This window comes from Polypterus senegalus, chromosome 1 (assembly GCF_016835505.1).
Source record: "Polypterus senegalus isolate Bchr_013 chromosome 1, ASM1683550v1, whole genome shotgun sequence".
Taxonomy (NCBI): Eukaryota; Metazoa; Chordata; class Cladistia; order Polypteriformes; family Polypteridae; genus Polypterus; species Polypterus senegalus.
In genome coordinates, this window is record NC_053154.1 from 104,447,338 (window position 1) to 104,463,229 (window position 15,892).

The 15,892-nt window shown below is 37.2% G+C and overlaps 1 protein-coding gene across 6 annotated transcripts in view; it reads right to left on the reverse strand.

Moving 5' to 3' along the window:
- Positions 1-15,892, reverse strand: part of myrf (myelin regulatory factor) — a 161,702-nt gene that overhangs the window by 62,582 nt on the left and 83,228 nt on the right. For all 6 annotated transcript variants that reach the window (XM_039755349.1, XM_039755331.1, XM_039755357.1 and 3 more), the window contains 2 exons: positions 9,354-9,627; positions 668-768 (listed from right to left, as the gene is read on the reverse strand). In XM_039755349.1, coding sequence (XP_039611283.1) covers positions 668-768; positions 9,354-9,627 — 375 coding nt within the window. The remainder of the gene's footprint in view (positions 1-667; positions 769-9,353; positions 9,628-15,892) is intronic.

A 15,892-nucleotide genomic window follows, 5' to 3' on the forward strand; every position in this document is an offset into this window, starting at 1 on the left:
GCAAAATCCAATTATTTACACAGGCTTTTATTACTGTGGGTTTTAGCAGGTTCACTGCGTTTGATACATCTTTTTCATTGGTTATGTGCAGAGGTTGTAGCCATAGTAAACAACTGTCTGTGAGTCTGGGAAAAATCTACCTGAATGATTACATGAAATAATGAACATGTGCTTATCTGCTCTGATATAATGTATTATGATTTTATGAAATGTAGCATTTCGGATAGGAAGTCTACCGACGTTAAATATCCAAGAATATAACAAAACCTGTCTAGCTAGGGTATATGTTGACATTATTATAATGTAGAATTATTTTTTTTTTTGTTCATGGGGACTAGGTTCAGTGAGACTTACGGATACTGCTCCCTAACCTGGGTATCTGAACACACTTTAGGTCATCTTGAGTTGACAGTTTCATGATAAGGCAACTGAGATATCGCATGTTATTTTCTAATAGGGTGAAAATTAACTTTGTAATTTCAAGCTGCATTTCTGCCAAAACATTCATATTGACAATATTACACTTATACAACATTACATAGCTCTATGGTAAGGAATGCAAATACAATATTTACTGCATGGCTGAGGCACAATGTGCACAACATATTAAAATATAATGAACAATATTTAAATTTATAAGTGAGGTATCTGAGAGCAAACTAAGTACCTGGTTCCTGCTTGATCATACCATTGAGCATCTGAGCATTGAGAGTACTGGGAGGCGAGTCCGAATGTTTCCTTTTCTTTGCCTGGTGGACTGGAATCCCGCTACACATAGGAAATACCATATTTTAGAGCTTAAGCCTGAAAGCACTGAGGTGCAGAAATAAAATTAAATCATACCATGACAAACAGAACTATCTTTAGAAAAAATGTATGTGGTTTAAACACTGAAAACTAAAGTAAAGAAATATAATTTAACTGAATGCTTACTTTAAATAAAGAAATAACACAGAATATACTCTAATATACAGTGTCTATACAGAGAAAAACAAAAATGAGAAAAAAAAAAAAGAATTACGATTAATCAAAACTTTTTATGAAGGAGACTAGAATTGATTATAGTTACCATAGTGACAAGCACAAGAGAAACAAACAGAAAGTCGAGAATGATGTGAAATCACATTAATATTAAATCTCAAAAATATTTACATGAATCAATATTTATTGAAATTCTGTGTATTTCAAAACTGTGATATAAATTTTCTCACTGAGAACACGCATGAGGATAAGAAGGTACAGTTAGTAGTTCCTTGAGTAGAACTATTAATCCGTGAACCTTATTTGTAATAAATGTGGATCAAATCTTGGCATAGGATAGAGGGCAACAGGTTTATGGGACATTGGAACTCCTTGTGCAACAGATGGAACCTGTTTTGCTGTGATGGGTCACGTTAGAACAAGAGGGCACTAATATATTGCGTTGTTATGTGAGTAGGACTGAATTAAGGATTGTTTAAACCACAAAGGGAGTTTAGGACAGGACAGAATTTAAATTTACCATGAAGGGACAGGTAGTAGTGTAAATACAAACATACTAGATAACTTTAAAGGTTGGCTTTCAAACAAAAGAAAAGTAGAAAATATATTTAAAAATGAATGCCTTAATGCTAGGAGTATTAAAGCTAATATGTTAGTTAATATGTTAGTCAGATTTATTTGCATCTGAACATACTGTAATTATGATGTAATAGCAATAACAGAAATCTTGCTAAATAATAGAAATGGGGATGAGTATAACCTATATATCCCTTGCCCCACCTCTTGATGCTGACTGGTCATTTAGTTACATTTAGTTTTGGCACGACCAAAGCTTGGTCATCTCCAATTGAAATACAATACACATGGAGCTACTGCTAAGCAAAATGCAATGTGTTTGCTTTGCTTTTAGTTATGACTCACAATCTATGGGCATGAATTAAAATGCAATATGCTTTTGCATTGCATTTGAAACTGACACAAGACATGATTGCTGTATTGAAAAGCAATCAATCATTTGGTTGATATGTTTTTAATTTTGACATGATAAATCCATGCCAAAATTAAATGCCACGTGTACAAATGTATTACTTTTCAATGTAGTTAACACTTTGGACTGAATTTAATTTTGGCCAGAACAATTTTCCAAAAAAATACTTCATTTAGGAAAGACGGGCAAAACCAAAAAGGTGGGGGGATTTGCCATTTATGTAAAACATGATTTGAATGTAAGTCTTCTTCAGTTAGATGGTGGACTATTGTCTTAGTGAGGAATCTGGCCTTATATTAGGTGTGTATTAAAGGCCGCCTAATGCTGACCGTAGTTTCAATATACCTCTTAATTAATAACATTAAAAGGCAAGTTTACAAGGGGATATTAGAGTCACTGGGGGCTTTGATTACCAAAATATTAACTGTACTACCCTCACAAGCAGAACAGCATTAGAACATAAACAATGATCGCTTTCATCATAGTTAGTTCACTGGAAATAAAATTGTCACTGGCAGTATAAGAGATGATACATACTTCCGACACCAACAGAGGGAATCACAGTATGAATATCATCCTACAAATAGCTGTATCATGTGCAAAACATTTCATAAAGAGGATGAGATGTAGTGATTTGCCACATGCGTTTGGTTCTCTATGTGAAAAATGTGATACAAAACAGATGTAAATTATTGGCAAGAAGTGTTCATTACGTTTAAGCCAAAGGGCATAGTGTAAAGGAAGCTGCCAACTTGAAGGTATATCAAAGCCTACTGAACAACAGGTGTTCCAGCAGTGGCATACGTAACAATCAACTGTAGAATTGAGGTCAAAGGACAGTGCTCACAGATAGGGACCGTCACCATGTGTAACACATTGTCAAAGCAAACCATACAGACAGTCAATGCAGGACCACAGCAAGCCATTTACAAACAAACACTCAAAAAGGAACTGCATGCCATGGATATCTGGAGCAGAGTACTGCAGAAAAGGCTGTTCTTAAATATGCTTGGTTACAGTGGGCACAGACCCACAAACACTGGAATGTCGACAAGAAAACATGTTATCTGATCTGGAGAGTTGCTTTTCTGCTTCTACTGCAATCATGTGAAGCAACAGGTACTTTATAAACTGCATAAAGCCTTCCATGAGGACTGTGTTTAAGATGCTGTTCAAGCGAGAATCTACTCTCTGATGTTCAGGGGTGCTTAAATTATAAGGAAATCGGTCCTTTGAGTGGGATAATGACTTGAACCAGAAGTGCTACATTGGGCTTCTGGATGACCATGTGTTGCCTTTTGTGCTTTCTCTCCAGAGTGAATACAGAATGGTTATGCCAGTCTTCCAAGATGACAGTTGTTGCTATGTGTGATTGGCGCAAAGAACGTTCTGAAGCATTCTTGCATCTGTGGAACTGTTTGAAGCAATGAGTGAAATGCCAGTGGAGCCATATAATAAATCTGGCCAAACTCTGGAATTTGGCACTGAAAGAGTGGATAAACACTCATGTCACTTACATCCATGAACTGGTGGTAGTCATGCTAGATAGAATTGAGGATGTTCTTCAGTCTCACAGAGGTGTTATGAACTATAAGGTACAATTTATGCAGGGGTGACACATTTTTTGTTTAGTGAGATTATTTTAAAGCAACAATGAGGTGGGTAGACTCTCTAGATTTAGTATTTAGGAATAATCAGAACAGAACTCAGACAACACTGGACCTAAGTTTGGTCTCCATGATGCAAAAATACAAAGAGGATGATTCCAGGACAGACAGATTTGAGTTATCAGGAAAGATTGAAGGAGCTGAACCTTTTAACTTTAGCTAAACGAAGACTAAGACGTTACCATGATCTAAATGTTTAAAATTATAAAGGAAATGAGTTTAGAGGATGCTTGCTGTTATTTTAACATAAACGTTTCACCAAAACACTTGTTAAGCGCAGATATTTGCGCAAAGAAAGTTTTTCTTCATACAAAGAACTACAGAAACATGGAATAAATTATCAAGTAATATGGTAGAGAATAGGTCTCTAGGGACCTTCAAACCTCAACTAAGACATTTTGGAGATTCTAGGTGAACAGAACTGGCATGCTTGTTGGGCTGAATTGCCCTTGTCAAAACTGTTCAGCTATTCTAAGGTTCTAATATAAAAAAAATAATATTGAGCTTTTAGCATTTAATCATTTCATACTTGCATGAATTAAAGGTCACAAAATGTAGTAAGAGTTGTGGATTGTATAAACTATTTCCCCAAAAAATGTGACACAACAAGAGTAGGACTGCAATAGAATCAGAATGGAATACAAAATATAAAATAATGGTGACTGCTACAAAAATAAGAAATGCAAATAGTATTTGTGCAAATAAAAATACACAGTGTTGTAAGTAAATGTTAGGTGAGTTTTACAAATCTTACTTTTATATTCATTATATAAAATTAAATACTGTTTTCATATTAAAGCACATCTGTCCAAAAGTAAAAATATACTGTATTTACTGTACACCATCCAGTGCCTGACCTTTATATACTGTCAAAGATGTGGATCAAAACAGATCATGACAGAGGGTTAGAGGGTCATATATTTGCCTCATTCTTAGCAATAATGCTGTTGATCTGGGTAAAGGTTTGTAATCCCTGGCCAGTTCCACCTACCTATCCATCATCTGCATTTCATTCTTTTTTAAAAGGAGGAGAAGACTTGTTTTCTTTTCATAGTGTATGTTTTGGGAGTCAACAACTGTCTCTTTGAACACCTCCCATAAAGCAACATTAAATGGGGATTTCTGAACTGAACTGAAACTCTACATTTTCCATAAACATATTTTGCTATGGGGTAGATAACTTTAAATACATACATCATATCTTGATTGAGTATGTGGAAGAGGCTAGTTACTGAAAAACACAAACTATATTGACAGAATTATGTCAAAATGCATCAAACAAGGAAAACAAAAATTAAGCCAGACAAACAGTGAATTTCTGAACAGTGAAACGTACTGCACATTTTAATGACACTGCAGATCCCCTTGAAGCTGTTCTGTTCATTTTGGTCAACATTAAACAAAGCGAGAAATAATGATTTATGTAGAAAATAGAGATCTGTCACATGTAAACAAAGTAGAATTTTCCTGATTATGTGCATTTCTGTATCATGTCTCTGAATTGGTTTTAAATATTGTCATATGTAAAGTGCTGTAGTGGTTGATGATGCTGGAGACTGCACATTGTTCTCATGTGTACATGAGTTTTTCTGAGATACTTTGGCTATCCTCCTGAATTCATAAAATAAGTGTTCTTGGTATACTGTACAGTTAAATGGTGGTTTTAAATTGTCCTGGTGTGCAAATGTCTGTGTATTCAGTGTCACAGGTGGACAGAGCTTACCCCAACAGCACTGAGTGCAAGGCAGCAGCTAAACCTGGATGCAGCACCAATCTGTTAAAAGCCCCAATTTGACCACACACCCACAGTCATATATGTAATGAGAAATTTAGTATTGGCAATTACTCTAACATTGGGATGAGTCAGAAAATCTGGAGTACCTCAGATGAAACGCATGCAGAGGTGTGAAGAACATGTAAAAATCATAGAACATGACTGGGTAGAGAACTGGCATAGACAGAGAAAAACACACTAAATGATCTCAGCTCTGGATAAGCCAAAGTTTTAATGAAGGAAAATGTTTCTAAACCTAAAAAGCATATTTACCTCGCTAAACTAAACACACTTACCAAAAGAGAAAAAACAGCATATTATTACTCTAGTCATATAACATGATGCCTTATACTATATTATTCAAATACAGGCAGCAGTGAACATAAATCAAAATACAGTGTGCCACTGTGGTCTAGTATTTATTAGGCTTTGAACTCATTTAAACAGTCTACTTACTTGCTTATGAAATATTATTTTATTTACAAATAGGGGGCTGCCCCCTGCTCGCTTCCTTGCCAATCCCTTTCCCTCCCTGCCAGCAGCCGACTCTCCAACTCCCCTATTAAACGGTGATACAATGGGAAACAAATACATTTTTTTAACTCCTCTTTGCTTGAGCAGCTGCTGGCATGCTGTTGCTGCCCTCACACGTGATCTGCATTTCGCTCGCCTACCCATAAGCCAGTAGTAGGCGCTGTTGTGAAGAGGGTGGCTGAGCACACCCCAAGGAGAAGCCACCGCTCCTCCGAAACCCCTCTTAAACAGTGATTCATTGGGAAACAAATAACAGGTGTATTTTTCACCTCTTCTTTGCTCGAGAAGCTGTTGGCTTGCTGCTTCTGTGTGCTGCATGATCTGCATTTTGTGAGGGGCTGCGAACATTTGAAAGACTGTACAGCAACTGAATATTCAATCTCTTTTCGCAGTTCCATTATTTCCCTGAGTATTATTTTCAGATTGTTTGCGCTAATGTGATCTTTACTCTCACTTTTGGAGACTTTTGAATTTTCCTATTTCCATTATCTTCAACTTGCTCTGCATGTGTATCACGGGACTTGTGTCTGAAGGTTGTAAGTATGACATGACTTGGCCACCTCGAGGAAGTGTCTCTGTCTCTCTTCTCTCTTCAAAAGATCACTTCTCATCCCCATGAAAAAGTCTCGTCTCATTGCAAGTTTTTTTTTTTTTAATGGAGAGATATATACATGCATATTATTTATATTTGTTGTTGCTAATATGTCACAGTGCTTGTTTTTCCTTTTCATTAAACATCTGTGACAGGCATTTCTTGAGCTCTACCAGGAGAAATTCTGAGAAAGTTCTTTGCTTCTACAGATTCCTAGTTAATCTTTGATTGGTTTAATGTACCAAAACAATATTACCCTAAGTTCTTGTCTATAAGCCGCAGCTTATCTAACGAAAAAAGTTGTGAAAATGAAAAAATAGAATATCAGCTTATACATAAGTCCGGCTTATACACAAAATCAATTTATTAAAAAAAGTTAGTTAATCAAAGCCATCAAATTCTTCATCAGATTCAGTATTAAAGAGATCAAACATCTCGTTAAAAGATTCTGGAATATCAGATTCAATTTGATCTTCGGATTCTTCTTCAGATTCTTCTTCACTATCAGTGGCACGAGATGTCACAGTTGTTAGCACTTCGGTTGGATATTCGCAGATATTCGCGGCTTTAAATCCATTTTTAATGCAATCCGCGGTTACTTCACTCCAACATTCGTCGATCCATTGACATACTTCAGCATAAGAGGCCCTTTTGATTGATCCAGACTTAGTGAATGAATGGTAACCATTGACCATCCATTCCTCCCATTTCTCACGCATTTTGATTTTAAAAGATTTATTAACGCTTAGATCCAGTGGCTGTAATTTAGATGTCAGTCCTCCTTGAATAACAGCCAATTGTGAATACTTTTTCACCTTTTCTTTGACTTCTTCTGTGATGTGAAGTCGAGCCGAATCGTATATTAAAACTGATTTCTGGCAAAAAAATGAATTCTTGCATTTACGCCAAGTGTTTTCTAACCAATAGCTGACCATATCCGCGTCAACCCATCCCTTTTCGTTTGCTGTGACAATAACTCCTTTAGGGAAGACATCTTTAGGAATAGTTTTTCGTTTGAAAATCACTAAAGGTTTGCATTTTCCACCATCGGCTGTAGCACACAAGACAACAGTAAAATTGCACTTTTCATTGCCAGTGGTGGTGATTCTGACATCAGTTGATCTCATTGTCTCAACTGTGAAATCACTGGGCACATCGAAACTGATGGAGACCTCATCCATATTCCCGATGTGTTCGAAATTGACTCCATTGATCGCATTTTTGACAAAAATCCCAAAGACGGCCATTTTCTCTTCCCAATCCTGTGGTAACTTCTGTCCAATAGATGTAATGGCTCTTACAGATAAGTTGTGTCTTTTCATAAACAGAAAACACCAACATTTGCTGCCTTTAAAGTCATTGATTTTTAAATGTTTTGCCAATTCTTTCGCTTTCAAACGAATTCCAGTGGTCGACACTCTTCTATTTTCATTGCGTCTGGAGATAATCCATGTCTTCAATTGTGACTCCAATTCCGGCCAAAACTCTTTTCGGGACCGACGACAGCGCTTCTTCGGATGCATTGCTTTTATAACAGGCTTTTTTTTTTCCATCGCCGGATGTTTGACTCGTCTGTTCCGAACTCTTTAGCCGCCGGCGCATTGGCATACTTTTCGGTATAGCTCACCGCTTCAAGTTTTCGATGATTGGGATAAGATTTTCAATTCTTCTTTACATTACCCATTTTAACAAATTTCACAAAACAAAAATTTAACAAAATCATAATTTAAATGACCGCTATGCACGCGTGTTGACTCGGCGACGCCCACAGCAGAAAGAACGCGCTCTGGCTGCTCCAACCGCGCCTTGCGGGGAGTGAGAGAGACACCAATATCTCACACTCTCTCCCCCTTAAAGAAAAGAAAAGAAAGACCACTGACCTCCCTCCCTTCTATTAGTTATAGGCTATAGTACGTTCGGCTTATCCATGAGTCCGGCTTATCTATGATAAGATTTTATTTTAAAAATTCGTATGACTTTTGGTCTCCGGCTTATACACGAGTCCGGCTTACAGACAAGAACCTAGGGTAACTTAAAGTTACATAAAACACTACCACCAGTGCACTTCAGACAGGCTGGAGTAACCTGTTCAACATATGACTTTTGAATTGCAGTCCTCCAAAACTTTATAACCTTACAGTACACCCTTTAAATTCTTCTGCAGATTTTCACAGCACTGGAACAACGTAACAGCCAACACATTGAACCAATAAAGTGATCAAGAGGGGGAGTGCATCCTAACCAAGCAGCATTCACCCTGCTGATATTCAATCAGAGTGTCCTGACATAATCTGATGCTACATGATGAATAATTCTTTAATACAAACAGTACATAAAATTATCATTTGTATAGTGACTGATATTAGTTGTTGTGGTGGTTATTTGTTGTTGTTATGGTTTTGTGTTTGTTCTTTAAGCAGAATTACTTTTCCACAGTACATTTCCCAGCACTGAACCTCCTCTACTTGTGGAGCTAATATTCCATACTGGACACAGCAAGAAACTAATTATTTTACTGAACGGCAAAAAAATTTACTTCTTATGGGCTGGTAGAATACATGCAGTAGTTAGGAAAATATTCTGTGGTAAGTAAATTACTTGGTTATACCAAGTAGAGAGGGATAAAGATTCATTTGGTTTCTATACCTCACCTTATTTACATGTTCGTATTCTCTCGTAATGACTTACAATGACAACCATGTCTTAGTTATTTAAAATTAAAGTCAAACACTTCCTTTTCTTACTTTACATTAAGTATGTACATTTTAATAGTATTTTGCTTTTGTGAACTTTTTTATTTTTCCAGGTTTCACTTACTCTGCTCCAACTTGGTGATGCTGTAACAGCTGGTGCAACATCTGGCTTTGCTGGCTGTGCTGAATATCGTTAGATACCATTCCGGGTCCAAGTGAATACTGTGACATCAATGGCTCTGCCTTCATATACATGTCCCGGGGCATGCTAGGATAGTGAGGATGTGGAGGAGGACCCTGCATATGGGCAGGACCAGAAGGTTGCTGGTGTTCCATTCTTGAAGGTGGTGTCACATGGCATAAGTTTTCAGGAGTCATGGTCCGAAGCATGTGGTGGTCTGTAGAGAAAAATGTTTTATTACAGTGTGCGATATACATCCTGTACTCTTCATAAGAGCAATGCAATAAGTGACATTCTTAAATATGGTTACAAAATCTGACCAACATGTGGCAATATTCTTCAAACGTATATAGGAAAGCAATAACCACAACAGTTAGTGATAGCAGTGTTCAAATGTTATAGATTTAGACATAACAGCAGATTTCACTGAAATATAGTTCTTGAAATCATTTAGAAAATTCTATTTTAAAGATAATTTATCAAAAATATATGGATCAATGTATAGCACTAAACCTCTCTAAACTGGCAGATTAATCCACCAGTCTGTTTAGGTATGTTCATCTATTTTCGGGAACTGTCTGCAAGGATGTGGAAAGCTAGAGTCTATGCACGAGCTAGGCAGGAACAAAGGTTGAATGGGACGGCAAGTGATTGACTGACACACTAATATGCAGCACAGATTAGATACACTCTAATCAGAGTCACTCTCAGGAGAATGGCATACGGTTCAATGAATCTTGGACTCAACTGTTAAGATGGTAAACCTAGATGGATGTTATGGCTTGCAAGACACACCTCATGTCCTATCTGAAATATAGAATGGACGCGCCTCTGCTTGTCCACATAGGACTTAGAGGGCACTCAAATGGTGAAATTTTTAGAGAAGAGTTAAAAATTCAGCCATAGAAAAAAACATTGACCCAATCAGACTGAAAATTGTTAACTGTGCACAACAAAAAAAAATTGATTTACTCTTTCACATAACTTATTGCACTCTGGATGACAACCCAAAGTCAGTTTCAAATCTATCTCAACTCTCTTACAAAACCCCCTCCAGAACTAAGAAATTAACTCAGGTTTACAATCAAAAAGAATAAACCTGGGTTAATCATGGAAACAAAGCTAATACTTCATGAAAACCTCAATCAAAGCTTTAAGCTTTAATGCAATACAATGGGCAGCCTTGGAAAATATGTAATGACAAATGACCAACATGCAAAAGTCCAAACTATGGATCAAAGTACCATGATCGACCAAAGCACAGGGGCAAACCAAAAATCAAAAGTCAAAGTCAAAAATAGACTGAAACCATAATGCATCTAATACTAGCCCTGCTTAGAAGAAAAACTAACTCATGGTAAAGTTTTGCTGTTTTATAATCTAACTGAAGGATAATCTTCAAATGTACTGCAGACAGCTGCAATTATATAACCCACAATTTGTTATGTGCAAAAAATAAACATGAAAATTAAAACAAATTCAAATAATTTGTCATAACAAATTGCCATCACCAATCATATTTAGTCACATTTAGTCGCATCATAAATGTTACCTATTAAGATGATAATTACAAATTACATTTTGCTAACCTAAATATTGCTTTTATGAATACTTTCATTACCTAAAATTTCTAACTGAGCAGCAAACAACGGCATTTTAAGTACACATACAGGACTTAGAATTATCTGCCATATTTACAATGTCATGACTTAGGGGCCATTGACTTGGAGCACTGTAACAGAATGGCATTGTCTGAAACAAATGCCATCAAGACCACCTCTTTCTACAAGGGTCAAAAATCAGCTTCCATGTGGTATACTTCTTACAGGCATGTCAACAAAGCCAAGGCCTTCTAAAAATTGCAGGTTGATTTCTGGAACTGATGTTTGTTAGGCATGGCACAAACGATTTTTGTACCTGTATTGTCAGCATGTGGAATACACTGATTATTTTATTTTAGAAAGTTTTAAATTGACTGCCCTGGCTTTCTCTTGATTATGAATCAGTCCTAAAATAAAATCACAGACAGGTATTCTTGACTCTTTTAAGCTGACATGCAACCTTCCTGCACACTTCAGTCTAGTCTTTGTATGAAAAATTTGTGTTCTTGGTCACTCAGCATTTGCAGAAATAATTATCTTTTCTTTCTCTGTGGGCTCACTAGTGTCAAAATAGAATTTTATACACTACTAAGCCTAACTATATTACACAAAGTAAAGCACAATCTAGCTTACCAATATTGTTTGAACTGACAAAAGTCTAGTACATTCACATGGCACCATGTCTGTAGTCATCTTGCCTATAACAAAGCTCATGGCAGAGATTTTTGTTACACAGAGAGCATGACTTAGTGGCTAAGGAGTTGGACTATAAAGCACAACGTTCAAAGTTCTGTCTTCACTTGGTGATGCTCAACAAGTGATAACATTTTCTGTATGCCAACTGTGCATAAATTCCTGGAAAAAATTGTGTTCTACTTGGTGTGCATCATAAACGGAAAAATAAAGAGGAGTTTTATTGCACTGATGGAGGTACTTCTTTTAAACACTGCCAAAGAGATACAGAGAAAGTATTTTTGACGTGGTTATCTGTATATTTAGAGCATGCCAAACTATTTCACAAATGGAGATTTGTATAGTGTGCAATGATTGAACACTGCCGGCAGCCTGAGAGCAAGTACCACAATCACCCACTGTCAAATAAGCACAAAACCTGCATCTCACAGTGATACTCTTTGTGTCTTTGCATGATTTTAAATGCAAAAAATTGTCATGTATAATTCTCTTTTAAAGTAAACTAAATTTCAAAATCTCCAATCTTTCCAAAAAAACACTGAAGTTACAACAATACAGCGTTTATCTCTTTCAATCTTTTGACACAACTCTTCTCCTAACTCTGTCTTAATATGCTCATTCAAGAGGTGGCTATAAAATCCCTATAAGAGTTACATGAGCTGTGCCCAGGAGTCATTTTACAGGTTAGGGACAGGCTTTATTTTCTTAAAGGAATACTAGACTAGAACTCACTATAGTGAGATCTACTGCCTGTTCACTTCTGAGCCCTTAGTATCTCTCAGAATGATGCCTGATTAAAAGGCCAGCTTGGTTCCACTTCTCACTGAGTGCATTTACATGTGGTTTAATCACCCACTTACTAACAGAAACCTGGATTAAAAATTGCCCTCTTTACTATTATTCCAGTTAGAGTATCTGGGAAATTGGTCTCTGAGAAACCAAGGGAACACACATACATTTCTCTACAAGTAACCTAGTTATCTGGCCATGTAAACCCTTAACCAGGTTACACACAAGAATTCTGTAGCATGCGCAAGTCTTTGCTTTGTACACACATCCAGCAGCCACACGTAGAAAATGTGGAACTATAGACAAAGACAGGGGTGACCACACTTTTTCGGCCTGTGAGCTACTTTTAAAATGACCAGGTCGAAATGATCTACCTACATTAAAAATATATATATATATACTTACCGTATATCTTCCAATAGTAGCCCCGGCGTTTATTCAAAAAATTATTTGGACGGCCCGGCGTTTAAAAGAGACCGGCGGTTGTTGGAGACCGGCTATTATTCGCCTCGCAGATGAAATGGTGATGGGTAAACGGGGTTCATTTGGCAGTAAAATATGGTATGGTACCGTATTTACGGTCACAAAATGTAGGCAACAACACCGGATGAACATTTCAGGATTTAATGAAATTATCAGTACAGCAGTACGGTCTTATTAAAGCAGTATACAGTACGGTACTACCGTAAGCATGAAAAACAGGTACGGTAGACAACTTTCTTGCCAATGATGCCACCAGCACTGGCCTGCACCAGTCCGAATTTCGCACGAAAGCGCTCATCAGCCCGACAAGTCCCCTGCGGAACATAAGGAAATGCAATAAGCTCCAAACTCACGCATATACGTATACATTACGACATGAGACTGGATAAGATACAATAAAGTACAGTACTTATCATCTACTCATCGTCTGAATAGGTAATGATTGCTTCGTTATTTGCGAGTTCTTCTTCATCTTCCTCTTCTTGTGATGGCAATACAGGTACTCCCATTGCTTGTTGTCGCGCAGTAATCAGTTTTATGGGGATTAACGTGTCGAAGATGGCATTTTCATGTTCTTCCCGCCACCTCTGCCCTCCCTGTGGGGTTATTATTGACGTGGAGACGAAAGGGCAAAATGTACACAAAGAAATTTCTTTTTGACTTTCTCGCTTCCTCGATAGCATCCGACGACAAAACATTTTTGACACGAAAAGGTACTTACCGTATCATTCACTGCAGGAGGGTGGTAGCCCAGGTGGTACGAAAAAGGCGGTGGGTCATTGGAGATCGGCGTTTACTAAAGACCGGCGCTTAAAGGAGACCGGCTACTATTAGAGACCCGCGTCTATTTGTCGCGCATCTCTTCAAACCCGGCATTTATTGGAAACGGGCGTCAATAAGAAGCTGGCCACTACTAGAAGATTTACGGTATACAGTGTATATATATACACTATATATATATATATATATATATATATATACATACAGTATATACACTGAGTATCAGAGGTGGGCAGTAGCGAGTTACATTTACTCCCTTACATTTACTTGAGTAACTTTTTTAAAAAATTGTACTTCTAAGAGTAGTTTTACTGCACCATACTTTTTACTTTTACTTGAGTACATTTGTGAAGAAGAAACGGTACTCTTAATCCGTTACATTGGGCAACACTGGTATCATTACTTTTTTTCCATTACTGTAAGTAAAGTCTGAAAGACAATTTTCAATCTGCTCTGTGTAGCGTATGCTGTCAAGTTGCGCATACGTCTTCCATTGCTTCTCCATCTCTGACACGAGGTTTTGGATGTTCCCCAAATCAAGGTGCTGAAGCTTTGAGGACAGATGTTGCATTTTTCATTTGAAAACTTTAACTGAGCTATTTATATTGACCATGGTTTTCTCTTTTCCATGCAGCTGTAAATTAAGTTCATTCAACATGTTGGACAGATCAGAAAAATAATGCCAAGTCTATTTGCCATTGATCTTTATTAAGTTGCTTGTATTCTGCATGTTTAATGACAAGGAGAAACTCCTTTTTCTCCTGCCAGGGGTCTTGAAATCTCAGCAGGAATTTATCCCTAGCCATCTGTTTCAACGAAGACCTCTTTTATCATCTCTCCATCCTGGAAGGACTTCTTATGCTTAATGATCGAGTGACTCACCTGGAACGATGCTTCGATGCATCTGTCTTTGCTTTTGAATTCAGCCGAGTGAAAAATGATGGCTGTCCAATTAACTGCGATTTTACTTCCCTCTCCTTTCTCTTATTCAGATCACTTTTTGGAAGGAAGTCAGTTTTGTAGTTTTTATGAACAGTTCGAAAGTGCCTTTCCACATTTTCCTTCTTTGGAATAGCAATGATAGATTGACAGATCAGACAAACGCACTTCGATTGTGACATTGTGAGAGAAAAAAATCCTCTTCCAATTCCACATCCAGCCCATAACCAACAAATTTTTTTAAAATCCCTTCTTTAGTCGATATAAATTGGAAGGCTAACTAGATCACTTAGATAGCCGGAGTTTTGCAGTAGCTTGCGTGTTTGATTGTGCGTGCAGGCTGACCAGTGTGTTAGACGAAAAGAGATCTCAGACTGGCTGCCTTGTATGTCAATCAAGTGGAAAATGCCATAGGGAGGATATATGATAGACTAACGTTTAAAAAAACTTTTTTTGAATGCAACACGATCTACCTGCACTACCTTTCCGATCTACCGGTCAATATATCTGATCAGACGATCATCTTCTGGTTGAAATAATCTGCCTCAGTTTTTCATTGATTACCTGAATGCTCAGCAGCACAATCTTGGGAGAAGTGTTGGGGATAACGTATTAAAAGTAAAGTGCATTACATACTCTGATTATTTTTTAATGTAACAAGTAATCTAAAGCAATACTTATTTTACTGAAATAAAAATACTTGCATTATTACTATCCCAACAACACTGTGTGCATAACAGTATGTTGGTCCTTTGCAGGGCTCAATCGCACAACCAAGTAGAAAAGAGTGTGGTGATTGCAATCTGGTAACAGAAACTTAATGTTCAGTGTGTTCTGGTAGTGCAGTGACTAGCATCCATACTGTAAATTCTCAGGAACTCATAAAAATAGTATGGATATTATTTTTGACAGCACATGAAGGACTAAATGTAAAGGGATTCAAAAGCATTTTATAAAGAGTCCTGGAACTCATTTAAAATGTATATGTGAAAGAACTGGATTAAAAAAAGGTTGAAAAAGCTGCCACCCAGATCTAACCATATGTAATCTTTGCTATGGCACTCCAAATTGTAGTCAGGTGCATCATGTTTGCTTTAGTTATTATTAAGACATGTCTAGAACTTGACTAGAGTCCATCTGTGGCAAACTGAATAGACTGGACATCGTTTAGAAAGGCACACACTTTTGTATGCAAGG